This window comes from Aquarana catesbeiana, linkage group LG10 (assembly GCF_042186555.1).
Source record: "Aquarana catesbeiana isolate 2022-GZ linkage group LG10, ASM4218655v1, whole genome shotgun sequence".
NCBI classification, from domain to species: domain Eukaryota; kingdom Metazoa; phylum Chordata; class Amphibia; order Anura; family Ranidae; genus Aquarana; species Aquarana catesbeiana.
This window is the reverse complement of record NC_133333.1, coordinates 211,290,437-211,318,172: the sequence shown is the minus strand read 5'-3', so window position 1 is coordinate 211,318,172 and position 27,736 is coordinate 211,290,437. Positions and strand designations below refer to the sequence as shown.

The following is a 27,736-nucleotide window of genomic DNA, read 5'->3' as shown; positions in this document are numbered from 1 at the left end:
ATATAGAGCCGACAGTTTACGCAGCGCTTTACAACATTAGGGCAGACAGTACAATTACAATACAATTCAATACAGGAGGAATCAGAGGGCCCTGCTCGTTAGAGCTTACAATCTAGGAGGGAGGGTCAAGTTATACAAAAGGGTAATAGCTGTGGGGGATGAGTTAATGGAGAAAATAGTGCAGTTGTTAGATGGAGGCAGGATAGGCTTCTCTGAAGAGGAAAGTTTTCAGGGATCACCTAAAAGTGGATACATTTGGAGACAGTCTGACAGATTGGGGTAGGGAATTCCAGAGGATGGGCAAGGCTCAGGAGAAGTCCTGGAGGCGGATATGGGGGGAGGTGATGAGGGAGCTAGAGAGCAGGAGGTCCTGGGAGGAACGAAGAGGGCGATTAGGTTGGCATTTTGAGACTAGGCTAGTGATGTAACAGGGGGCAGAGTTGTGGATGGCTTTGTAACTTATTGTTAGTATTTTGAATTTAATTTGTTGGGCGAGTGGCAGCCAATGGAGGGATTGGCAGGGAGGGGTAGCAGACACTGAGCGGTTTGTAAGGTGGATGAGTCTGGCAGCAGCGTTCATGATGGACTGAACTGACGAGTTGAACAGGCGATGCCTGCAACACAAAGCATTGCAGCTGTGGCATGTGACCAGTCCCTCCGGCTGTATGGTTGGCATTAGGTGGGCAGTCAGGGGGAGAGGTAAAACCGCAGCTCAATCGCTTGTTTTTACCACTCGTAGTAACGACCGGTAAGATGCAATACATTACATATACTTGTAAACATGGGGTTAGATACACTTTAAGAATGCTTATGTACCTTATAATAAAGAGGCTTAAAAAATAGAAAATGTTACTAATTCTACTAATTCTAACACTGCTTGACCCCGAATGACACTTCTGTGGTCAGCCTTGTCTGCTCAGACACACAGCATGATGGAAATAGATCTGACTCTTTTCCAGCATGAAAGTGGTTAATGGGCTGGAGGCGTGACCAGCATGCTCAGCTCTCATTGGGCAGCAGACAGGAAGTTGAATGTTGTATAACTCTTTGTTGGTGATGTAACAAGTTTGTGTTCAGCTTTGCCAGCTCTGATTATTCAATCTCCATCATTCCAGGTAATACCACTACTACTACTACTCCCATCATTCTGCTCAGGGATCAGACTTCTCTACAGCCCTGTCTGTCTTCATTTCTGAATGCTTCTCTCTGTTTTGTTTTTTTTTTTATACCCTAAACTTCATCCTCCAGCATGCTTTATTTCCTAGGCTAGGTTTACAGTTGTGTAACGCACAAAAAATGGCCATCCCTTTTGCAGGCGCACAGCAGTTGCATCTTGCTAACACACACTGTAAAAAACATGGTAACATTACAATGAATGCACTTTCCAGCAAAATTAAAGAAAAGGAAAAAAAAAAAGGTCATGCACTTGTTTTGTGTGATTGAAATGAATGGGCTACCGTTAATGCATTGTGCCAAATCACGCTTACACTGTCACACCTGCATTGGCGTGAATGGCGTATTTTTAAAGGTAGCAATCTGCGTAATGATTTGTGATTGATCTAGGTAAGAGTGATTGCAACAAGCAATGTATCCTTCTATCAATTCAAAAATGCAATCTAGCCAAAATGATCTATTAAAGGAAAGATCGTTTAATTGATCTGTATTATGATCGGTTGTTTGACATCAGATCGATCAGAATCAATTGAAAAAAAAAATTGCCCACAGCCGATCGACTTGTCAAGGTTGAAATGGATCAAAAGCTTACACATCGATTGAATGGAGGGCTAGTTGTTTATGTCTTGCTGCCAATTATAGTAGATATAAAACCCAAATCTCATGGAAGCTTTAACATGTTAATGCCATTTTAATGCAGGAGATTGCAGATGATCCAGGAAATTAGCTATTTTATGGTGCACGAAGCTTGTACGTTTTGAGAGTCTTTGGTTTTTATTTCCTTATGCAAACCTAAGGGCCAGTTCATACCAGATGTAGTTCCATGCGCTTTTTTTCTGCACTAAAAATGCATACACAGTTTTTTCCATGTATTCCAATGGCTCTAGTTCACACCATGCAACCAGTTTTGATCAGTTTCCGGTGCGGAAACTGACTGCATGGTGTGAACTAGAGCCATTGGAATACATGAAAAACACTGTGCATGCATTTTGTGCAGGAAAAAGGCGCAAAGAACTGCATCTGGTGTGAACTGGCCCTTAAAGTGTAGTACAAGCATTCCCTCTTTGATAAAAGGGGATACCTGATTGCTGTTTGGTCACTAACGGCCATTGTTGTTTGCACAACCTTGTGAATGAAGTCTGTAGATGTCTTTGTATGGCTGTAACATGTAACCTTCTATATGCACCCCAGAGCCCAGGCACCATGACCCACCGCTCAATCCACTGGTTCAGAAAGGGACTTCGCCTTCATGACAACCCCGCCCTGCTCGCTGCCATGAAAGACTGTGCCGAACTGCACCCCATTTTCATCTTGGATCCCTGGTTCCCCAGGAACATGAGAGTTAGTGTCAATCGCTGGAGATTTCTCATCGAGGCATTGAAGGATTTGGATGAAAACCTGAAAAAGATCAATTCCAGGTATCGGAGATCGGACTTTGAGGGAGTATGCATTGACCCTCCTTAGTAAGGATGTACAGTGTAGTCTCTAGGACAGGGGTAGGCAACCTTAACCACTTCAGCCCCAGAAGATTTGGCTGCTCAATGACCAGGCCATTTTTTGTGATACGGCACTGCGTCGCTTTAACTGACAATTACACGGTTGTGCGATGCTGTAGCCAAACAAAATTGATGTCCTTTTTTTTTTCTCACAAATAGAGCTTTCTTTTGGTGGTATTTGATCATCGCTGCGGTTTTTAGTTTTTGCGCTATAAACAAACAAAAAAAAAGAGCGACAATTTGGAAAAAAATGCAATATTTTGTAGTTTTTGCTATAATAAATATCCCCATTTTTTTAAAAAAAGCAAATTTTGTTTCCTCAGTTTGGGCCGATACGTATTCTTCTACATATTTTTGGTAATAAAAATCGCAATAAGTGTATATTGATTGGTTTGCGCAAAAGTTATAGCGTCTACAAAATAAGGGATAGATTTATGGCATTATTATTATTATTATTATTATTATTAATAATTAATTTTTTTACTAATAATGGTGGCGATCTGTGATTTTTATCGTGACTGCCACATTATGGCGGACACATTGAACACTTTTGACACATTTTTGGGACGATTGACAATTTATAGCGATCAGTGCTATAAAAATGCACTGATTATTGTATAAATGTCACTGGCAGGGAAGGGGTTAACACTAGGGGGCTATCGAGGGGTTAACTGTGTGTTCTAACTGTAGGGGGAGGGGACTGACTTATAGGAGATGACAGATCATGGTTCCTAGCTATTAGGAACTCATGATCTCGCATCTCCTCTCAGAACAGGGATTTGTGTGTTTACTCACACGTCCCTGTTCTGCCTCTCGTGCCCGCGACCGTCGGTCGCGAGCATCGGCACCCCCACAGCGCAGCGGGCGCGTGCCTGCTATCCTGCTTAAAGGAGCCAACGTACAGCTATGATTGCTTGTGGGAGCATGCCGACCTGCCGCAGTATAATGATGGTGGCTGGTCAGCAAGTGGTTAAAGAGGTGGAGAACTACCTTCATAACGGGGAGAAGTCAAAGATCCCCGGGCACAGTGTCACCTCCTCACACCTGATTTAAACCTCAAATTGCCATACTATGTGTCGCAATTCACATGCATTGCACAGGAATCATAGGTTTAATTCAGGTGGTGAGGAGGCATATCATATCGCCTCCTCACCACCTGTCAAACACACACAAATCACTTTTCAGAGGAGCAGCAATGCCTGCTGTACTTGTGAATGAGCCCTTAGTTGCATTTGGCATCCTTAGGACTCATTCACACATAAAGTTCGGTGGTGGTAAATCCCTGTGATTGAGTCATCGTTTTACCGTCCCCAATCCTTACCTCCTTTGCACACATGCTGCAACAGGAATTAAGCCCCTGTTGCTTTTGGTGGGTGCAATACTGCCTGCCAATTGCAACCTATGCAAGTAAATGGGGCCACTCTGCAAGTGCTCCGCAACTGCATGCTTCTGCAGGGTCCAAGGGGTTAAAGCAGGTGGTGAGAAAGCGACACAATGCCGCCTGCTTTAACCCCTTATTTGCTGTACTACACAAGGTTGCAGGGCATTTGCAGAACGGCCTCATTCACTTAAATGGGTCTTGCTTGGCAGGTGCTACACCCACCAACCGTGACAGGGCGTATAAATCCTGCTGCAACATGTGTACAACCCTGGATAGTAAATAAATAAATGTAGCGCTATGTGTAAAATTATAAATATAAAGTGCAAATCTCTAAAATAAATAAATCCTACATATAAATGAATAGTCCGTAAAATTAAAAATTGAAGAAATAAAACATGAAAAACTCTTCTTGTGATCAGTGTATCCACACAATTCGACCACGGTGATTGTTTGTCCTCAAAAGGAGTGCACACCACCCCCAGTAAAAATGCGCGCTCACCTCCCAGATGAGTCAAAACTCATATATGCGGATCTCCCCACGAGCTCTTATAAATGTGTAGAACCCTAGCCACTGCAGCTAAAGGGGATGTGGCTGGGGCGGGGGTGATAAAACATTTCTTAACAATGGGGTTTTACCACCCCTCAAACTGCAAATGTAAATGAACCCTTACTGTTCTGAGCCCCCTAATAAGACTGCACACTGATGTGCTACGGTTTACCTGCACTTTTCTGGTTGCACTCTGCCGTAGACTTCTATTATATCCTGCAGGTGTGGTGCATTTTCTGAAAGCTCACCAAACCCCTGCATTCAGAAAATGCACCAAATCCGCAGGACATAATAGAAGTCTATGGCTAAGCACAGCAAACCCGCAGGAAAGCTGCATGTACACTGCACTGCACCCGTGGTGTGGGTAAACCACAGCACATCAGCGTGAAAGCAGCCCTGTACTATTATGCCCAGTGTATTGCTTCACACTGACATGTAGATCTCTTCTTTCCAGCTCCTGGTACCACTCTGGAGACCACTGGCTGGGATAAGCGGTGGACTGCAGTTGGTATCACTCCGTATGGGACAGGAGCCAGAACTACAGAGGAGGCATCGACTTAGGCTGGATTCACACCTATGCATTTTTAGTGCTTTTTGCATTTTGCAGGTTTGCACTACAGTCCATTTAACATGGTTTCCTATGGCTCACGTTCTGTAGTGATAATCTGCAAAATGCAAAAAGCACTAAAACTGCATAGGTGTGAATCCAGCCTTATGCCTCTTTCTCCCTACTACGGCTCCAACTTTACAAGTAGTTCCTCTCCATTGCACTCTGAGACCCCATACACACTATTTTATTTTCTGCAGATTTTTGTCTTCAGTTTTACCAAAACCATATAATATGAAGTCAAACGTTAAAGCCTTTTACACACGATCAGATTACTGGACAAATTTTCGTCAGTTTTTTTTTGTTTGATGCTAGTCTTAAATTGAAAGTGAAGAGGGTACTCCCCATCAGAAAATTTTTGGGCGACAGAATTCAACATAATGCGTTGAATTGTTTTGTATGTGTTCTTTCATTTCTGAGCATGCCTAGTCTTGCTCTTCAGATTTTTCTTGGGCAGAAAACTGTACTAATGAAAAGAAAATCGGACGTTGTGGTCACATTAGACAAAAATTTTCAAGCCTGCACATCCAGTTTTTGTCTGACGAAAATTCGTAATCGGCTGTCAAAAGCAGCATACTAACGATCAGAAAATCGGCAGATCGTTCATCGGACGATATTTAACTTTGGATTTTCTGACCGTGTGTACAGGCCTTTAGAGTTTCAATTTGTATGCAATCAGGCAGGCCCTTGCACTACCTGTCTTTGGTAAATCTGAAGAAAAACATCTGCAGAAATTCTAATAGTGTGTATGGGGTCTGATGCTCTGGAATGGCAGGTCAGCAAGCCCAGATTGTGAACCACCAGTCACCTGTCCGCAATCTACAGGTTGCTGACCCCCGCTCTAGGACATGGGGTGGCTCATGGACAACAGTAAAGCCAGCCATTCATGGATTGAAATTTGGCTGGTTCAGCTGGGATTGGTCGAATTTTGATCCATGTATGGCCACTGTGATTGAACTGAAGTCAATCTACTGATCGACTTCTGTTCAACCTCTCTGTCTGATTTTTGTTGCTCAGTTATCACTGCAGGTTAAAGCCTGCAGTGCTGGTTTGTGTATTTTGACAGTGGGGAAGTCTTCCATTTCTAGAATACAAAGACATAGCTAGGTGGATTCCACATTGAATGTGTAGATGTTGAAACCGGATCAGTTTTTTTTGTTCAACCTGCTGATTGAACGAAAAATAAAACTGAATAATGTAATTACCCTTCTGGGACCCACAGCCTCTGTGTACAGACGCCCAATGAGATAAACTAGAAGATGCAGCTGCATGCATTTGTGCGCCGGAGGCCACATAAAGCAAATTCACAGACTTATGCTATGAACACATATAATGTCTGTGCTGGTGCTTTATGCAAGCCCTGATGCACAACTGTATACAGCCGTATCTTTTAATTTATCTCAATGGGGGCTGTACGCACCAGCTGCGAGTCCCGGGAGAGTCATTGCACAGGCTCTGGATGCTGTATGGCCATGTGCATGAAGCCTAAATCCAGACAGCGGTTCCAAATGATGAAACATTGGCTTTTATAAACATGTGTTAACCCCCAACTTTAGTTTTTTTTTTTTTTTTTTTTTTTTTTTTTTTTAAAGCATGTGCACCAAGTTTCCCAAGCAATATTTAGATGCTACATACTCCATAGCTGCCCTTTGCATCATTCTCTAATCCTGCTGACCAATCTCCTTCAAGGTTGAATGATGTCTAGCATCACTTCTTGTGAGCCTGGAGGCCTTGGACTACCCCCTCAGGGTATGTTTTTGCATTAGCCTGGGCCACAGTGATGCTGCACAGAACAAGGTTCATGTACTCTGTGCACAAGTATGGCACCGGAGGAGAGATCAGGAAGAAAAGGACATACTAATCACTTGTCCAGAGAAAAAAATGATGTGTACTAAAACATTTTTTAATTGTGGTGGATTCCCCATCATTCCTGTAGCAGAGACATAGGTCACCAGAACAAATAGAGAGGAGTGACTCTCCTGAACGGGGACATAAACAGCAAAAAAACTGACAGGGGGTCTCATACAGGGGGCTTTACATACACTTAAAGCAAGCTCCAAATTTTAAGTGGGAAGTTATAATTTTCCTAATAGGGATGGGGGCTGTTTGCTCATTTCCTGTCCCTGTGATACCTGTACAAGAAATGGAATGGTGGGGGTGGGTTGTGGGTTGTTAACAAGATCCCAACCGCTAACCCATTCAAACTCTAATCCTAACCCTCTAATTCTAAACCTAAGGTAAGGGTTAGCTCCCATGGACAGGAGTTCTAACCCTTCCCCACTCTAAAAAATGTGTTTTGTTTTTTTTTCTCCCCATTGAAGAGGTTAGAATTCCTTTCGCAGGAGGTAAAGGGAAATTTGCCCAACAGGGACTTGGACAACCATAAAAATGTGAATGAGCTCTAAACTTTCTCTGCTCTTTCCAAAACAAAATAAAAAGTTTTGGGTGGAGTTGGGATTTACCATGTGAATGAAGGCTTTCCTGAATTACACAAGGAATATCTTTTATTTGAGCAGGGCTCTGTGTGCCCACTTCTCTTCCTGCATTCATCTGATTCTCTTTCTTTTCAGGCTTTTTGTGGTGAGGGGGAAACCTGCTGAGGTTTTCCCCATGCTTTTCAAAAAGTGGAAAGTGACTCGGCTGACCTTCGAAGTGGACACTGAGCCATACTCCAAGCAGCGGGACGCAGAGGTGGAGAGACTGGCAGCTGAACACAACGTGGAGGTCATACAGAGGGTCTCAAACACCCTCTATGATGTGGAAAGGTGAGTGATTGGTGAGGGCGCCTCCTAGTGTTGTGTGTGTGTGTGTGTGTGTGTGTGTTTGTGGTTGCTGCAGGTTAACATTGATATTGTGACATTTATTATATACAATGGTTACTTTACCATTTATCATATAGACCTAAACACCTGGTAGTAAACAATACCAGTTTAGCTTTCTGTCTTAGTGCTATCCAATTTTTACCCTCACCAGCTCACAATCTCACTTGAAGGCTGTTGCAACACAATCAAAGCCTGTGTAGGTCTTATTTGTCCAGGTCATGGTATAGGGAGTATTAATCGGTCATATTCAACTGGACATGCTCTAATAACTAAGGAAGCCACTTGGACAAGTGAGGAAACTCCTTAGTGGTATGATTATATCCTTATAGTGCAGTGCTGTATGTCTTATAAATCATTCTATAAAACCTCAATATATAAAATTGAGATGAAATAAATGCAATACTCCCTACAATATATTCTAATAAGTGATAAAACCACAGTGCAACCAGTCCATCCTTCATGATCTCTCTCGTTCACGCCAAAACAGCTGATCCTCCTACGCTCTCCCAGCTGAGCGCTTGCGCTGATAACTTCACATAGATTTAATTCAAGAAACTCTCTCCTTCTCTCTCTGCCTACAGGTCAGCTCCGCTTCTCTCAAATCGGTTATTGACATGTAATTACAAACAGACTCCATAGTGCTCTCTGTTTTTGCTACTTTATTAAAACTGCCCCAAAATAGGCACACTTACAAGATCAAATATTTAAAGCAGCACGTGTATATGCGTGAGTGTATGTATATGGCATACATTCACAGTGGCTGCGTGACGTCACGGGCTCGGCTCCTCCCCTCTATACGCGTGTTGCCCCCTGATTGGGCTTCCTCAGTAGATGGGTGGGCCGCCTACCCAGAACCTTTTAAATATACTCTAGTGTTGCCTAGGCAACCCTCCGGGCTTCGCCACGGCTGTCAGCAGCCTTTGCGGACACTGCCATTTCCTGTGGACCACGGAACACAGATCCCATAGAACTGGATAGTTTGCCACCGTGCCCGGGTCCGCTCATTTACTAAATACAGAGTGTCCTGTCCCTGCATTGCCACTGACCTCCGTGGCAACCTCCCGTTACAATCTAAACAGGAACTTATTAATATTTATGCCTTCAATTACTTATTCACAATCTTAAACCCATTAATATTTGTATGATCTTATACCATTTTATATTTTCAACCAAACAATGAATATCCTTTTATATTAAAAGTTATTTCTTTATTAATCTTTACCAAAAAGGGCTCCTTATTAAAACATCAATTAAAAAATATTATAAAATTATATTTCTAAATACCCACTGATTACTCACCCTATCTATTAATCATGCTACACATGTACCTATTTTAATACCTATTTTTATAAGATATACAGCGCTGCACTATAAGGATATACCGTATTTATCGGCGTATAACACGCACAGGCATATAACACGCACATTCATTTTAAGAGGGAAGTTTCAGGAAAAAAACCCTAAATTTTAAATAAGGAACTTTGAAGCAAAATAAGGGTCAGCGCCCATCTGCAGCCTCACCATTGCCATCAATGCAGCCTGATCAATGCCCATCTGCAGCCTCACCATTGCCATCAATGCAGCACCCTTACCATTACCATCAATGCAGCAGCCTGATCGATGCCCATCTGCAGCATAGATGGGACAGGGAGGGGGCGGGATGAGCACCGAGAGATGACATACAGTGAGAATCTCCTATGATAGACAGAACAGTGGTCCAATGGTGGCCCAGGAGACGGGACTTCCTATTACAGAGGCCGCCAAGTAAACAGGAGATTCTCACTGTATCTAATCTGATGGCGCTCGTCCCGCCCCCTTCCCTGTCCCCTCCGAGGCAGCTAAAATTGAAGTATTGGCGTATAGCATGCACACGCTATTTGCACCCGATTTTCATGGTGAAAAAGTGAGTGTTATACGCCAATAAATACAGTAATTGTTTAAATTGGTGTGGTGAATCATTGTGAGTGTTACAGCAGCTGTGGGGTTTCTACTAGTTTTTTGCACATTGCATTTTAGAAAAAAAAATTTGGCGCTGATTGTCACTATACGCTTTATGACTTTGTGGTATGGTTTTGTAGTTGGCACTTCTGCCTCATAGCACTGGGCTTCTCGGTTGGTTGGTAACTTCTTGTGCCCTCTGCCTATGCTGACTCTTGTCAATTACTACTAAGCCAGCTACAGTATTTTGAGAACTGAAGAACAACCCCCCCCCCCCCCCATGTTGTGTAAAATAAGTGAGGGATGGGGTTCTGTAGTCTTATCTTGTTTCTGTTTCCCTGATCCAGTAAGGTGAATAAACATTACCACCTTAGGACAGGAACAAACAGAATCACCAGGTAAAAATAAAGCATAAAAAGCCTTTAAAAAAAGAAAACAAATACAAACCACAAGGACTGGTAAGCTGCAGTATATTAAACTTTTGTTTTTTGGGATTTAGACACACTTTTTTTATATTTTTACCCAACATAGTCATGCAGTTAGAAAATGTGACCACAGGACCATGTAGTATGGTGTTGGGCCACCCATGGAAGGCAGATCTCTTCCTGGGACCGAATGGTAGGGACCCATTTGACTGTCTTCAAATCGCTGATGCACTGGAACCTGCCAGTATTATCACCTGGCAGTGACGGCAGAGCTCAGGCATTACTTTGACCCTTCCCTGTACTTCGTAGAGGAGAGAAGGTCCAGGCTTTGCCCATAGAGAGATTCTCCAGCAAGCTGGAAAATTTCCATAAGATAAAATGAATGACTGGCCACGGCATACAATAGGCAAAGCTGGATGCTTGATTTTATTATGTCATTTAAATTTCTTATTAGGACCTATACAGCCACCCCCTAAATGTATAGACTCTAAGCAGAGACCTTTTTACTAATTAAAATAGTTTTGCTTATTAAATTTAAACAAAAAAGTGACTGTGTCCTTCTAATAAATGCTAAAAGCTACACTTTGATTCTTTACAGTTTGATTTTGTAGTGAACTGCATGGTTTCTTTAGTGGGTGTAATCTATGGATTTCTGCTTCTTACATAAGTAAGATTTTGCAGTGTGTACTATGTGTAATGTTTGCTGTATGTGCAGGGTCATTGCTGAGAACAACGGGAAGCCCCCGCTGACTTATGTCCGTCTACAGACTGTGCTGGCATCCATAGGACCTCCAAAGCGGCCTTATAATGCACCAACAAAGGATGACATGAAAGGTAGGGACAGTGTGATCATGGGCTAGTGAAAGCTTCTGCTTATTCCTTTAAAAGAAGCGCCCCCCCCCCCCCGGAGAAGACCGTGATTATTGCTAGTGGCTATAGCAGCCACTTGCGATAATTGGAAGCATATCCAGCAGGCTGGTTGATCCGATCAATTTGGTACATTCAGCCTGCCCACTAACGGTTCAAATCTCAGCCGCTTCCTGCTGAACAGGCCCAGATTCGTACCGTGTATGGTCAGCCTAACTCTATAGCTCATTTGCATACCTAAAAATAATTTTTAAATTTTTCATAAGGACTTTCAACCTTTCATTCGATAGTGGGGTGTTTTAATGAAAAAAGGAAAAAAAAAAAACTAGGCTATTAATAATAATAATAATAATAATAATAATAATATTATTATTAATAATATTTATTTAAACGCATTTTTTTTTTCTGTCTGTATTGCACTCTGACACCTACAGCCTGACCACTTCAGCTGTCGCTGTGTCTCTCTATGTGCGAGGCCCTGTGACAGCTGAGCCAGCAGGTGGTGTGGTTTTTTTTTTTTTTTTGGTTTTTTTTCTTTCCTTACTACAAAAACGGGATCACCATGAAGATGGTTTCCAATTTATTCTATGAAATACAGTCCAAGCAGCACACCCAATTCTTTCTGTTGTCATTTAGATTGTTGCACTCCATGGAAGTCGACTTACAATGAGAAATATGGCGTTCCCACCCTAGAAGAGCTGGGACAAGACCCCTCGCAGCTCGGACCTCACTTGTATCCTGGCGGTGAGACCGAGGCAGTGCAGAGGCTGGACCTCTACATGAAGAGAACGGTCAGGACCTCCGAAAATTTATTCCATTCAAATAATATTTTGTGTTGGAAAGTGATAGCCAATGTTTCGCTACATTCCATACTGTATATTTAGAAAACTTTTTCAGATCAATGCACAAGAAAGCAGTAACCTGCGCACCATACTAGTGTAAAGGAACACTACAGAAAATAAAGCCATGTAATGCATAAGGATCAACATACAAAGCTTTACACAAGGATAAGGATCTTTATTTTAAGCCAAGTGACTTTACTTTTCAAATTATTTTCCTGATTTGTTAGCTTTGTGAATTGAACCCACAAGGTGAACAAAGCCTACTGACCCATAATTTCAGTTTTTCATCGAGATGTTGTAGGGCACTAGGCCACCCCACACATGAAAAATGGCTCAACGCATGTTCTGAGAAATTTAACAGTCCTGAGCCTGTAGGATATCTTTTTGTGACAAATCCAACAATTGTCAATCGGGGACCTAACCCACATGATTAGCAGTTGCAGTTGTTTCTAGTCTGTTTTTTTTCTGTTGGTTTGTATTGTTGAAGTGGTTTTGGCATTCAGCAATTTTATATAATATTATCTTTCTGTTAGGTATTAAAGCAGAACTAAAGTGCAAACAAAAAAAAAAAAATGTGAGCAGGCAGGCTTTTTATTGTAGAAGTTTTATTTTTCATTGTTTTCTATAGTGCTTTTCTTCCTGGAGACTCAAAGTGCTTTATCTGCCGTGTCACAGGGCTGAAGTGCTAACCACTAAGCCACTGTGTTGCCATGTTATGTCTATTCTGCTATAAATCAAATTTACCTGCCTGTTCACAATCATCTTTAGAATGTACACTGATCTGTACATGCGCAGCTCAGTGTGCATACTTGGTATGGGAATGAATGATCTCCTGTGCGGGAATTGCATCGTCATTTTTCCGGCTCATATTTATGAGTTTTTTTTAGATGTATTGATTGCAGTTTGTGTACCCAACCTACATTAATGGAGAGGGCATTAGGCCCCCTTCACACATATGGACCTTCAGGTCTGCCTGTCAGTTTTTCAAGCGGACCTGAACGGACGCTCCATTCATCTCTATGGAGCGACGGATGTCAGTGGTCATAATGCAAATGCAGAAGGATGGAAACCCTATTTTCCATCCATCTGGCAGATAGGATTGGATGAAAACAGACAAGCGGTCTGTTTTCATCTGATTCCCCTATAGATCCCCCTGCACAGTGAGCGGAGACGGACCTGCCATCCGCCGGCCCAGCGGGGATCAACGGATCAATCGTTGCTGAACGAGCGGAGTCCATCAAAAAGGACAGCCCTGTGTGAAAGGGGCCTTAGGGTTTACGGACATTTTAATGTATTTTTTTTTTTTTTTGAGATAAGTAGTTTGTTACTTCTCTGTAGGCCAAACGTGCAGATTCATAATGCTTGTATAGTCATATTTCACTGCCAGGACACTTTTGCATGCCTATAGTTAGCCTAACAGACTCTGCTCAGATCAGGACATTTGCTAAAAAATTATGAACAGTTTTGCAAAAAATAACATATTTTCATTTGATACATGCAGTGTTGCTTTACTTTTGCTTTGTCTCTTCTCAGGCATGGGTATGTAATTTCCAGAAACCAGACACGGCGCCAAACTCGCTGACCCCCAGTACCACTGTGCTGAGCCCCTACGTGAAATTTGGCTGTCTGTCGGCTCGAACATTTTACTGGAGAGTGGCAGAGATCTACCAAGGGGTGAGCCTTAGATCAAATGTTAAAGTCAGGGTACAGGAAGTAGTTAAAGTAGATATAAACCATCAACTCCATGACATTTAGTTCACTTTGTGCACTCTGTACTTTGTTTTCACCCTTGTTCATCCTTTGTTACATCTCAGTATTGTTGATCTCCTGCATCATTTTTGCAGCCACTTCATGCACTCCAGTGATGATGGGTGCATGGCATGCAGTGGACCATGTCTGGGTAATGCTTGTTGAGGTGGCCTCCTTGTAGTCTTCATTGGGAGACTGTGTGACAGGTTGACAACACAGGAGCATAGTTTGGGAGATGGGGACAGAGCCTTGTCACTATATAACTGGAAGTGACTGAACAAGGACCTCCATGGCTGGGATTATTTTATCGATAGCTGCAGATTTGAACATTTTTAACCACTTCAGCCCTGGAAGATTTTTACCCCCTTTCTGACCAGAGCACTTTTTACAATTTGGCACTGCAGCGCTTTAACGGACAATTGTGCTGTTGTTTTTTTCCCCACAAATAGAGCTTTCTTTTGGTGGTATTTGATCACCTCTGCTGTTTTGATTTTTTGCGCTATAAACAAAAAAAGAGCGGCCAGTAACAGTACACAAAGCTAAATGTCCATATGTGTGGACCTATTGCATTAGGGTGTGCACCCCAAAGATCAAACATGCATGCCTTTCTCTGCAGCCTCGGCTGCACTGGACAGTGGATGACAGGTCTCCAGGCTCTGTGAAGCCACATAGTTAATCTGATTGAAAAAAGACACAAGTCCATCCAGTTCAACCAATTCAATGGGAAGTGCTCTGTGCTGAGTGGCTTCCTGTTCATTCACAAACGGAAGCATAGTAAATTGTTTACTATTCTTCAGTTATGAACACAGTGAGTGTGTTCACTGTGTTCATTTGGAAAAGGGAGGGGCCGGTAAATAACATAGTTCCGCCGAATATTTTTTTTTTTTTTTTTTTTTAAAGTCAACAGCTACAAATACTGCCGCTGCTGACTTTTAAAATATGCACGCTCACCTGTCCAGGGCGCCCGCGATGTCCTCACCCGAAGCTGATCTGTCCCTCAGCTCTTGGGTGGAGGCACCACCATCTTTGGTAAGGGCATCGGGAAGTGAAGCCTTGCGGCTTCACAGCCTGGCTCCCTACTGCGCATGCGCAAGTCGCGCTGCGTGTCCTCACTGGTCCCTGCTGTCTTCTGGGACCTGTGTCTCCCAGGGACGGAGGAGGGGCCGGACATGGCGTAGATCGCCCTGGAGCCTGCAGTGATCTATGCCCGTAAGTGGGAGCAAATACCTGGATTAGATCTTGCCAAATGAGACACCGGAGGGGGGAAGAAATCCGAAAAGTGGACATTCCATTTTTGGGTGGAACTCCGCTTTAACTAGCCCCTTCCTTCGCTCTCCATCCTGAGACATCCCCCGTAGCAGCTGGGGGAGAGGAAGGCACAACATGGGGGGGAAGCCCGGGCAGTAGGGGGGATCGGCACCACACAGAGTGATTAGGGTGTGACCAGGCACGCCTATGTAAATGTCACAGTACACATATAAAGCTAAGTGAAACCTTTGCTTTGTATTTCCATGTGCTAAATCAAAATGGCATGCAATGCTTAGCCTGCATCTGATTCAGCGCTTTCACCAGTGGGAGAGCGTTGTGTGGCTGGCTAAAACACATGATAGACGGATCAAAATTTAGCCGGTTCAGCAGGGACCGGACAAATTTCCGATTTTCAGTTAGAGTGTACGAAGCTGATTGTTTGATCGAATTCTGTCGAATAAGAATGTTGGAAAGCTCCTCTTGATCAGCAGCTGCAGCCATTGATGAGTGTGTTCTGACAGCAGCTGGAACAGCTGTCAGAATACAATTTCTCAGCAGGGGGATTCCTCCGTCTACTTTGTGTGGATGGAGGAATCTGTTTATTTTTCTTTTCATTCAGCCCATTGACTGAGTGAAAAACAAAAAACACCACATCCAGGACTGTGCCTACTGGGCCTAAAGAGACCTTTTTGCCAGACCATTCATTTCAACAATCTTCCCAAAAATTATATGTGTATTTACGGTTTATTAATTTTACTATCTGGAAATCTCCTAGGGTATTATTTTATTAACAGGAAAACTCTTAAAACATTGCTAAGAAGCCTAGCTGTTAATGTTCACCTTCAAAATTACAAGAGTTGAGCTCTCAAACGCTGAGCTCAGAGCTACAGCATGAGGGGAGAGAAAGCGCATGTGAGGGAGTTTGAATCGGAGAGAAAGAGAGCTCTTGTGATGGCGAAGGTGAACAGGAACTAGTCTCTAAGCAACATCCTAGGAGTTGTTCAGTCAGGCTTCATCAGGTACATCAGTGGTCATCAACCCTGTCCTCAGGGCCCACTAACAGGCCAGGTTTTATGTATTATCTTGGGGAGATGCAGACTAGAATACTGCAATCACTGAGCAGCAAATGATATCACCTATGATGTATTTCAGTTATCTTGCAAACCTGGCCTGTTAGTGGGTCCTGAGGACAGGGTTGATGACCACTGAGGTACATAATATAGCAAGTGCATTGTTCAACTTTGGTCAAAGACGCACAGCTTGTTTTAATCTGACACCCCTTATCTGCACAGGCAGTTTATTGGTAAAGGTGAACTATGTCTTTAATGCAAAAGAGGGAATTATGTTACCCCACGTTCAGGACTAGAGGTAGAGTTGCCACCTCATCCCTTTAAACCCGAACACATATGATTTACACAGGTTCTGAGGCTAATTAAATGCGGATAAAGCACCAAGTGAGTTTAATTACCAACTTAATCAGCCACATAACCTGTGTAATCAATATGTGTTCGGGTTTAAAGGGATGAGGTGGCAACTCTAATCAGGACACCCAAAACCCCGAAGATGGGCAAGAAGTTATGTCGGGCAGCTCTCAGTGCAGTAGTCCCCGAGAGATATACACTGAGCAAAATTATAAACGCAAGACTTTTGTGTTTGCCCCTATTTATCATGCGCTGAACGCAAAGATCTACAACTTTTTCTATGTACACAAAAGGCCTATTTCTCTCAAATATTGTTTACAAATCTGTCTAAATCTGTATTAGTGACTTCTCCTTTGCCAAGATAAACCATCCACCTCACCGGTGTGGCATATCAAGATGCTGATTAGACAGTATGATTATTGCAAAGGTGTGCCTTAGGCTGGCCACAATAAAAGGCCACTCTAAAATGTGAAGTTTTATCACACGGCACAATGCCACAGATGTCGCAAGTTTTGAGGGAGCGTGTGGAATGCTGACTGCAGTTATGTCCACCAGAATTGAATGTTCATTTCTCTACCATAAGCCGTCTTTTAAAGACGTTTCAGAGAATTTGGCAGTACATCCAACCGGCCTTACAGCCGCAGACCACATGTAACTACACCAGCCCAAGACCTCCACATCCAGCATCTTCACCTCCAAGATCGTCTGAGACCAGCCACCTGGACAGCTGCTGCAACAATCGGTTTGCATAACCAAAGAATTTGTGCAGAAACTGTCAGAAACCTTCTCAGGGAAGCTCATCTGCATGCTCATCGTCCTCACCAGGGTCTCGACCTGACTGCAGTTCGTCGACTTGAGTGGGCAAATGCTCACATTCGATGGGTTCTGGCACTTTGGGGAGGTGTTCTCTTCACGTATGAATCCCAGTTTTCACTGTACAAGACACATAGCGTGTATGGCATTGTGTGTGTGAGCGGTTTGCTGATGTCAACGTTGTGGATGGAGTGGCCCATGGTGGGGTTATGGTATGGGCAGGCTTATGCTATGGACAACAAACACAGGTGCATTTTATTGATGGCATTTTGAATGCACAGAGATACCATGACGAGATCCTGAGCCCATTGTTGTCCCATTCATCCACGACCATCACCTCATGTTGCAGCATAATGCACGGCCCCATGTTGCAAGGATCTGTACACAATTCCTGGAAGTTGAAAACATCCCAGTTCTTGCATGGCCAGCATACTCCCCGGACATGTCACCCATTGAGCATGTTTGGGATGCTCTGGATCGGCGTATACGACAGCGTGTTCCAGTTCCTGCCAATGTTCAACAACTTCGCACAGCCATTGGAAAGGAATGGACCAATATTCCACAGGCCACAATCAACAACCTGATCAACTCTATGCGAAGGAGATGTGCTGCACTGCGTGAGGCGAATGGTGGTCACAACAGATACTGACTGGTTTTCAGACCACCCCAATACAGTAAAACTGCACATTTTAGAGTGGCCTTTTATTGTGGCCAGCCTAAGGCACACCCATGCAATAATCATGCTGTCTAAGCAGCGTCTTGATATGTCACACCTGTGAAGTGGATGGATTATCTCGGCAAAGGAGAAGTGCTCACTAACACAGATTTAGACAGATTTGTGAACAATATTTGAGAAAAATAGGCCTTTTGTGTACATAGAAAAAGTCGTAGATCTTTGAGTTCCGCTCAAACACAAAAGTGTTCACTAGATTCCATTTGTAACTGACATTTTTCTTTTGGATGGACTGATTATGTAGGGCCCCTTGAACATGGGGGTGTCAAGCTGCAGTGTGTGTCTCTGCTGGTGGTTTTGTGTGCCCAGGAGGGACACATGCAGTGTCCAGCCATGCTGCAGGCAGCTTGCAAAAATTTATGGCAGGCTGAATGCTGTACTGAGTGGTAGTATGTAGGGCCCTGTGCACACAGGCCTCATATGTAAGGGGCCTTATAGTGGCGCTTTGGATACTTCAGAGGCTGTGGAAGTGGTCCGGGGCTGAGTGTAGATTGTAAACTTCATTATAACACAGCGTCTCTTATGTCTTTTTAGAAGAAGCACTCAAGTCCGCCAGTGTCACTCCACGGCCAGCTACTATGGAGGGAATTCTACTATGTTGCAGGGGCTGGAATACCGAACTTCGACAAGATGCAAGGAAATTCTGTGTGTGTGCAGGTAGACTGGGACGAGAACAAGGAGCATCTCAAGGCATGGAGCGAAGTGAGTTCTGGGTGATGGCAGAGAAGGGGGTCTTATACAATTTCAGAAGTCCTAATGACCAATGGGCCTAAATTGGATACAGCTGTAGCAGCAACCAATCAGATATTTTATTTGCTATGAATTTATGTGGTTGCTATAGGTAACAGCTTCACCTTTTGTATTATCTTTTGTTCCCCAACATTGTATAAACAATGTATCCAATAGAAGCTGTAAAATAAGGAATAAAAATGCAACACCATAGCATAACCCAGTGCAGTTTTTGTAAAACATTAGGGTTGCTTTAAAGTAGTGTGGATACTGTGGATAAATTATTTTGGGCTCAATATCCCTAAAGCTACCCATAAACTATACAATATGACCATACAATGTATGTGCAATCTCTTTGTGATTGTCAAAAGGAGGACAAACCTAAACGATCAATTAAATTTTTATCAAATCAGGTAAAGCCTCTAAAGGAGATTATAAAGAAAGCAGAGAATGGATCGATTGCTTATTTCTGTAATAGTGACCACTATCTGTATTTCATTCTCCTAGGCCAGAACAGGTTTCCCCTTTATAGATGCAATTATGACCCAGCTGAGGACCGAGGGATGGATCCACCACCTGGCCCGCCATGCCGTAGCCTGCTTCTTGACACGAGGGGACCTGTGGATATCGTGGGAAGAAGGTCAAAAGGTTAGATTATCAGGGATAGCAAAAGGGTTTCTGTCTATTAGTCAGCATGAGATGCATATCTAAAATATGCTGACTATAGTTTCAATAATTCAGATAAAGCAGCTTTAACACTTGTCAGATGGTAATGAATCTCTAATTACATTTGGGCTTAGTATGGTTTATAAAGCAGATTAGAGTGCTCAATATATTCATATATGAGCATTTATGAAACATGATACATTTCTAGTCCTTTTTTGTTTTTTGCTCTATTTTTATATTCTTTTATTCACATATGGCAGATTGTGATTTGTGAGTGTGTTTGTGATTTATTATAACTTTGTCTTGTCCACGCTGGTTCCTTGCTGTGTGTCCATGCTATGGGATAGTTTTATGCAATGTGGTTCTGTTTTTGTTTTGCAACACTTTCAGTTTCCCCCCCAAAAAATCTCCCTACATTTCCTCCAGTTCTAAGTGTTGCCATAGAAAGTTAATTTCACAGTGACGTCCAAAAAAAAAAGAAAAAAAAGGCGTGTTGCTATGAAATTGAAAAGACCTTCAGTCTACAGTGTACAGACTCCTCTCCTGAAGCTGCACACTGTGAGCTTCAGCAAGTCTCAGAGCCCATCTCATTTCCTGGCTGGAGGACGCCCAGAATCACCTAGCCTTTTGCTCCTCAACCTGATTCTGAGCTGCAACTGGCTTCAGTCATGGAAACGCAGCATACCATGTGGTTTGTTACCTAGTGTTGTCTGCATGGGAATGCAGTCTGCCTAGGAAGGTTATGTACAGCACCCTACCAGCCATGATCTACCAGCATTACATCCGAAGTACAGAATCCCAGTAATGATGTCACTGGGTCTAAAAAAGAAAAAAAAAAGTATGTAATGAAAACAGGTTTTTACACTTTATTAGCATAGTACCAGAGAAGGCATCATATAAGCAGATTCAATTTGAGTTTTAAATAAAATCTGATTTGTTGGATATGAGGTACAACTCCAGAAAACATCTTTTATGGGTAGGGAAGAGTTAGAGCCTCCATCAGGTTTTTATTGCTGTTTTCTTAAACATTAAGGAGACATGGACACAGGAAGTAAGCAAAATCTCTCGAATGGGGTCAGACTGTTAAAAAAAAAAAAAAAAGTACAGTGAGGTAGGGTGACAACCTTTGTTGGGTTTGCATTGTTTTCCTGCCCCTGAGATCTCCTCATGTCTTGTTTGGCCACCAGGACCGGTTGTGAGGAGAAATGTCACCAACAGCTACTCAGATGTTCTCGACCTGACTAAAGTACAAAAAAAAAAAATGTTTAACTGGAGTTCGGCTTTAACTGTCATCCTCTGCTCACAGGTATTTGAAGAACTGCTCTTGGATGCTGATTGGGCACTGAACGCTGGAAACTGGCTGTGGCTCTCGGCTAGTGCTTTCTTCCATCAGTTCTTCCGCGTCTACTCTCCAGTGGCATTTGGGAAGAAGACGGACAAGAATGGCGATTACATAAAGTATGTACAAGCAAGTATGTGTGTGTGTGTGTGTGTATGTATATGTATATGTATATGTATATGTATATATATATATATATATATATATATATATATATATATATATATATATATATATATAATTTAAGCTCTAGCTCTATCTGGATAAGCACAACAAACTATGTAAAACGTGACATCATATTCTACAGAATTATGGTCAAGACCACACTTTCCAGCTTGCTAACTGGAAAATAAAAAAAATCAGCGCACTGGATACATGTGCATTGCAGCAGAGCTTGAGAAACTAAGAGTGCTACTGTGAAGGAGGCTGCTATCAAGACAAATACAGCCACTTTCACTAGTATGTTGCTCTGTGCTATTTATTATGAACAATTGTAATTTTTCTTTTTTTTTTTTTACTAAAACTCTTGTTTTCACCTGTTTCCCTTCTTTGTTACGTCTCAGTGCTGCTGATCTCCTGCAGCCTCTTTCTGGCTGCATGACATTTCTCAGGGTGGGTTTTCTGATGGTGAGAATGTCTGTGTAATAGGCGTTGAAACAGCCACCTAACGTCTCCATGGGAAGCTCATGTGACAGGGTGGCAATGCAGAGGCACATTTGGAAGACAACGAAAGAACATTGCAATTGTATGACAGGAAGTCTGAACAAGCATCTTGATGGCAGGATCACCAGGGATTATTTTAACAATAGCTTCAGATTTAAAAAAAAAAAAGACTGAAAATTCACGTGACATGTAAATACTTGTTTGACATTATAATGATTGGATTTATGTTTCCCTTTATTATTTTTAAATGAATACATAATTGCATTCATTGCCCCTTTTGTATATCTCCCTTTAGTAAATGATACATATCATCTTTTATGATGTTTTTCTAACTTCTGCTGGGTTTTGCACAGGAAGTACCTGCCCTTTTTGAAGAAGTTCCCAGCTGAATACATATATGAGCCATGGAAGGCTCCACGCACTATACAGGAGAGGGCAGGCTGCATCATTGGGAAAGATTACCCCAAACCCATCGTGGTGCATGAGACAGTGAGCAAGCAGAATATTCAGCGCATGAAGGCTGCTTACGCAAGGAGATCCGGGGGCGGCGAGAAGGAGACTGAGAAAGGGAGCGCCAAAAATGGTGAGGAGCCTAGTTATGGCTAGCAGCACTGAGAAAATCTTGCTGAATTGATTGTACAACCCAATTCTAATCATTTTTATAGTCCCTAAAACAGAGGTTTTTTTTCAATAAATTGAAAAAGCAGCTAAACGGCTTTGGCTGCAGAACTCAATTCCAGATTCTTCCCCAGAGCTGCCTCTGCAGTAATATTTTTTTGCCACTCGGTGTACTCAGTCTTCTGGATTGATTTGAAGCTGGAAGACTCAGAACATGCTGTAAAGCCTAGTACGGTGATGGCGAACCTTTGCACCCCAGATGTTTTGGGACTACATTTCCCATGATGCTAGTGCACTCTGAAGTGTAATTGAGCATCATGGGAAATGTAGTTCCAAAACATCTGCGGTGCCAAGGTTCGCCATCACTGGCCTAGTACATACCATTTATTTTTTAATAAAACTGACAGCTCTGGTCAGAGCCACTGTACTAACAATCGGATGTTAGTACAGTGATCTCCTTGCTGAGCTATTGTGTTCTGACAGGGGGACAAGCGTTGATTGGGAGCCGGTTAGCTGCTTGTTTTCCAGCATGCACGGTCAGCTTCTGTCTGACTAGCTGCCATACACATGGGACGGCATACAGCCCATGTGTACTAGGCTTAAAGTGGTTGTAAAGTCAGAAGGTTTTTTATTATCTTAAAGCGGACCTTCAATAATTTTTTTTCAACTTTTCTATTAAATCTTCTTCCCTTGTTGTTTTAACTTTGGATAGAAAACTTTTTTTTTTTCTGCCAGTTAATACCTTATACAGCCCGTTTCCTGTTTGATCTTAAGCCTAGGCTTATGACATCATGCACAGCTCTCTCTCACTCTTGTGAGAGTTTGCCAGGAAGGGAGGGGGGATGAGTCATAAGAGGGCCAATAAAAGCTGCAGAGCTGAAGGTGTACCACTGTAAATCCAGGAAGTGAACAGGCAGCAGCTTCAGCTGCCCACAGTTAAAATGGCTGCAGCCAGACTCAGTGGAGAGAGATCTCTGCAGCATATTTGGCACGTACAGTATATATAAAATAATATGCAAAGTGGTTGGAGGAAAGCTTCAGAATGGCAAAGATGTTTTTATTACAAATTATGTGAGAAGACTGCAGTTCCACTTTAATGTATTCTATGCATTACGATAAAAAACCTTTGGTGTGCAGCAGCTGCCCCAGCACCCTCTAATACTTACCTGAGCCCCATCTCTCTCTCTCTCTCGATGTCCACGAGTTCCTTGGCCGTCTGGGACTCTGCTCCTGATTAGCTGAGACACAGCAGTGGCACCATTAACTCCTGCTGCTGTCAGTTAGCCAATCAGGAAAGAGAGGGGTAGGGCTGAACCGGGGATCCGCGTCTGAATGGACACAGGGAGCTATGACTTGGCTCGGGTGCCCCTATAGCAAGCTGCTTGCTGTGGGGGCACGCGACAGGAGGGAGGGGGCCAGGAGAATCTAGGCTGCTCTGTGCAAATCCACTGCACAGAGCAGGTAAGTAGAACACGTTTATTATTTTCAGAGGGAAAAAAAAGACTTTACAATCACTTTAAGTGCAAAGTATCATGGACCCGCCCCTTAGCGCATCAACACCACACCCTGTAATGATGCAGGGAGCTGTGCTGATGCCACCACTTCATCAACACTGTATCATTGAATGGAAGAAAAAAAAAAAGCAAGCAAGAATGCAGTAGAGGGATGAGAAGCATTGTGGGGCAGAAGGGTGAGCCAGAAGTTAGGCTTTAAAGCCCAGCTACAGGCACAATCAACTTACCCAAGTTAAAATTGTTTTACATTGCATTGCCACAAAAACAACTTTACCCCCTCCCCATCAAGTTGGCCTTTTTCTACATCCAGCAAATCTGTTTGTTTGCAAATTGGAATTAGTAGAGCTTCCACTGTACTTCTGGCCAACTTGGATACAAGTGCTTCAGGTCAGCAAGATCCCAGCATTATTGTCTGTCTCCTCCATGCCATTCACAACACACAGCCCCACAATTTGTACAGTAAAACCCTGCAGGACAGTATGAACGGGTTCTTAATAAACAGATCTAGATGTAGAATTGGGCCAGCATTATGGAGGCGACTTCTTTTCTAGAATCAGAATGTAGCTTTGGGTTGCTTTTATGGCAATGGAATATATAACTGCTTTAAAGTGGTTATTAAGCCACTTCTATAAAATGCTCTGATCCCCTCTGTATTGTACCAATAAGTTCCCCTGGGTCTGTATTATATCATAAATATGCTTATCTGTACTGATAACAGGGTCTTCATGATATCAGTTGCCTCCTCTCTCCTCTGCCTAGCTGACAGTTTCAGCGGGCGGGGCCGAGCACTGCAGCTGGCTCAGCCTGGAAGGAGAGGCCAGACATAGCTGAGGAGTGACATGATTGAAGGAAGATGGTGTGTTATCAGTACAGATGACTTATTGTTATAATACAGGGGGGGATGGGGGGCTTTTATGTACAAAGGGTTTTACTGAAAATATACATCCACAGAATAGTACAAAGAACAGTTATGGATGTATCTTGAACTAACAGTTTTATAAGCCTGCAGGTTTTCAAACAATCAAAAACTTGAGCCAGACCTCAATAATTTGAGGGCGAGCCCAGGTGACATACAAAGGACTGTCCGCATCTCACAAGTTCTGGTGAGGTGGCATTACATTGAGGCAAAATTGTTATTAGTTGACCCTCAAGGTCATATGTGAAACATATGGCGAGATGGTATTATAACACATGACATTGCGAAAGAACAACAAAAATCAAAACAAATTAAACTGAATACATAAAAGAGAGTAACGTTCACCAATATGTGAAATATACTGCGTTATATCAAGTATCCAATCCCAGCAGGGCTAAGCCTGAGGGCCAGAGGAAGAAGAAGGGAGTAAGAAAGAATAGAGAGACAGTGTGGAGAAAGAGAAGCAGAGAAAAAAAAAATTAGTGTAAGCATATGATGCAAAAGAGGAGACAGGGGAAGAGGGGGACAGGAAAGGAGGAAGGTCCCTGGGGTGGGGGGGGAACGGAGGCTAACTTAAAGGGAAAGGAGCGTTGAGTCAAATTGTGAAGGGTGGTTATTGGTCACCCAGGGTTGCCATACCCAGAGAAACTTGTCATGAGTGTCTGATAATATGGCAGTAAGTTTCTCGTTTACCATGATGTCGTTCGCGCAATTTTTAACTGCTTCAAAGCTAAGGGCCGGGGTCTTCCAGGCCCATGCTATAGTCAATTTAGTTGCAGTAAAGATATGTGCTGCCAGTTGGCGTTCAGGGCGGAGAAGTCCTGTAATCTGTTTCCACAGAAGGGCCTCAAAAGGATCCCTTTTTATAGTGGTATTGAAAAGGTTGTGAAGCAGTGCATAGCTTCTGACCCATAATCTGCATACCCTGGGGCAGGTCCACTAGATGTGTGCCATGGAATGGGAGGCTTTTAATGTTAACAGCGGGGGAAGGTGCTGACACAGAGAGCAGGGCTGCGGATGACAGAGGCACGTACTGACTCCGGTGTCAGGCCTCCACTGCCCTGATATATCGGAGTCAGTGGACAGGGGGGAAGGTAGAAACTGGCAGGATCAGACAGGGGGCCAAATTAAACAGCACAAGCACTGTGCTGCATCACATGCTTTAAGGGAACAGGATCTGTTTGTTAACCCAAAAAAAAAAAAAAAAAACGCTTTAACCTGGTAAGGGTATTGTGCCCAGTATTGGTGGGACTGGCCTAGAATTGTAGAAAGAAGGTATGGGAGAAAGTATAAAGGCAAATCAATTAATCAACTTGTTATTCTTAATTTGCAGGACAGAAGAGGAAAAGCCCCTCTGTAGCTGATCTGTTAAAAAAGAAGAGGAGTTAGAGTTGATTCAGCAAAAGAGAAACTGGTTTTGCTGTCAATGCAGCTGGTAGAAGTAACCCCCGTGCAAAATGAGAAAGGGCGACTATGTGACTGGAAGTGTGAATTGACTTCTCTGACATCTTTCACTCAGCACAATGTCTGCCACCGGCTAGATAAGTCTGATTACAAATGTTTACACAAGTCTGTAAAAGGGAAATCTGTTCCATTTACTTTCTGTCTTGTGGTTGTGCAGAGGGGCGTTGTTGTCAAACTGCCTTTCACCAAGCTATGCTCAAAAGCATAATGCAGCACGAAAGTGCCATCTAACCTACTTTGCCTGCAATGCAAACAAATCTCATTGTGACACAATGCACCCAAAGAAACGCAACGTGAAGCAGGTCAAATGCAGCCAGGATAGTGTCATCTGCACTGTACTTTTTCCAGAAAAACTATAAAGAGATTTGTCACTTGAAAAGTTTTCTTATATGGTTTGTCCCATTTCTAAGGCAATCTAAACAAGTCTCATATCCAGTTACTATGTGAAACACAATCCATAGCAAGTAAAACAAAAAACTTCCCATACCTTTCCTGGCTGAGCCACATCCACCTTCACAAAGTGCTTCACCTAGAGGTCAATAAGTCTTCACTGCCAATAGGAATGGAAGATAGATGCTTATTGGTTGCAACCTGTTATCACACTTCCACACTGTTCTCTGTGTTGTTAAATAGATGCTCTGAGTGCCTGCCCTAAATATATGAACCCCAATGGGCTCAACTCCCCTCACTCAAAATGTCTTGCAGGCTTAAGTATATGGACACTACCCCACTCCTTTTACTGTCCATTCATCAACATTCTGTATACTCTTGTCCTCTATATGTGCCTTTTATGTGTTTTCGTTTCAGGGATCACACACCCCACTCCTTATTATAGTTTCATTTTGACTATGGTTTATGTGTGCAAAGTTATATCATATTTGGAATCTCTCACTGCTTGAATGAACATTCAAGTAGTCTCTTAAAAGTTTATATATAAAAAAAGGCTGCTTTTTAATGAATACATTTTTTTTTTTTTAGAAGATAGATATATAAATAGATAGAGATAATATAAATATATATATTATTTTTAATATATTGGTCACGCATCATTTTCTCCGCACATAGATTTGTAAAGCAGTATCTTAACTTATAAGGCTGGCAGAAAACCAATTAGAAAACATTAAAAGTTATCTGAAAAAAAAAAAAAAAAAAAAAGGTTCAGTAATTTATTTTTTGAATAGGTTATTGTGTACCAAGCAGTCTACATTCAGACATGATATGACATTCATATATATAAAATTATTTTTCTGGCAGGTGAGGTAGTGTAGTTTTGCTGAAGATTGGATACAGAATCCATTCAGGCTTGTGAATTGGGTGGTTGCTGTGATCATGTCGCACATCCTACAGATGTTTCTGTTGTCCAGCGATGATCCAAATATTGATAAAGATCACTTGCTGGTTTTGTAACCTGATGGAGAAATATATCAAAATGCTAATAAAAAAAAAAAAAATAATAATATTATATAATTTAGGATCTCTTAAAAGATATGCGCACGTTTTCATGAAAAATGAAAAGGTGAACTAACTCCAAATATAAAAGGGTATGGTGCTAGAACAGGGATATGCAATTAGTGGACCTCCAGCTGTTGCATGACTACAAGTCCCATAGTCCCATGAGGCATAACAAGACTGACAGCCAGAAGCATGACACCCAGAGGCATGATGGGACTTGTAGTTTTGCAACAGCTGGAGGTCCGCTAATTGCATATCCATGTGCTAGAATGTAGCCACCATCCCAAAAATTTGAACATAAAGATACCCTCTA

The 27,736-nt window shown here is 42.5% G+C and overlaps 2 protein-coding genes across 3 annotated transcripts in view; one reads left to right on the top strand and one right to left on the bottom strand.

The window, feature by feature from the left end:
• The first annotated feature begins 997 nt into the window (after window positions 1-997).
• Window positions 998-27,173, top strand: LOC141111191 (cryptochrome-1-like). 2 transcript variants are annotated; one of them, XM_073603264.1, is made up of 11 exons: window positions 998-1,115; window positions 2,365-2,591; window positions 7,775-7,969; window positions 11,105-11,223; window positions 11,893-12,047; window positions 13,632-13,772; window positions 18,597-18,764; window positions 19,299-19,439; window positions 20,764-20,915; window positions 21,813-22,042; window positions 25,841-27,173. In XM_073603264.1, exons 2-11 carry the CDS (start codon window positions 2,377-2,379, stop codon window positions 25,894-25,896), a joined length of 1,572 nt encoding a protein of 523 aa, XP_073459365.1. In that variant the 5' UTR covers window positions 998-1,115; window positions 2,365-2,376; the 3' UTR covers window positions 25,897-27,173. The 2 variants fall into 2 exon arrangements, with proteins under 2 accessions (XP_073459365.1, XP_073459364.1); XM_073603263.1 differs by lacking the exon at window positions 998-1,115 and having other exon boundaries at window positions 2,329-2,591.
• FOXRED1 (FAD dependent oxidoreductase domain containing 1) overlaps window positions 27,124-27,736 on the bottom strand; it is a 34,158-nt gene continuing 33,545 nt past the window's right edge. The window contains exon 12 of the mRNA XM_073603265.1: window positions 27,124-27,379. The gene's annotated coding sequence lies outside the window, so the exon portion shown is untranslated. The remainder of the gene's footprint in view (window positions 27,380-27,736) is intronic.

Coding starts and splice junctions, on each gene's coding strand:
- LOC141111191 (XM_073603263.1), top strand. CDS start 2,329: ATGGCTGTAACATGTAACCTTCTATATGCACCCCAGAGCCCAGGCACC. Junction 7,970..11,104: donor ACCCTCTATGATGTGGAAAG/GTGAGTGATTGG, acceptor CTGTATGTGCAG/GGTCATTGCTGAGAACAACG. Junction 20,916..21,812: donor AAGAATGGCGATTACATAAA/GTATGTACAAGC, acceptor GGTTTTGCACAG/GAAGTACCTGCCCTTTTTGA.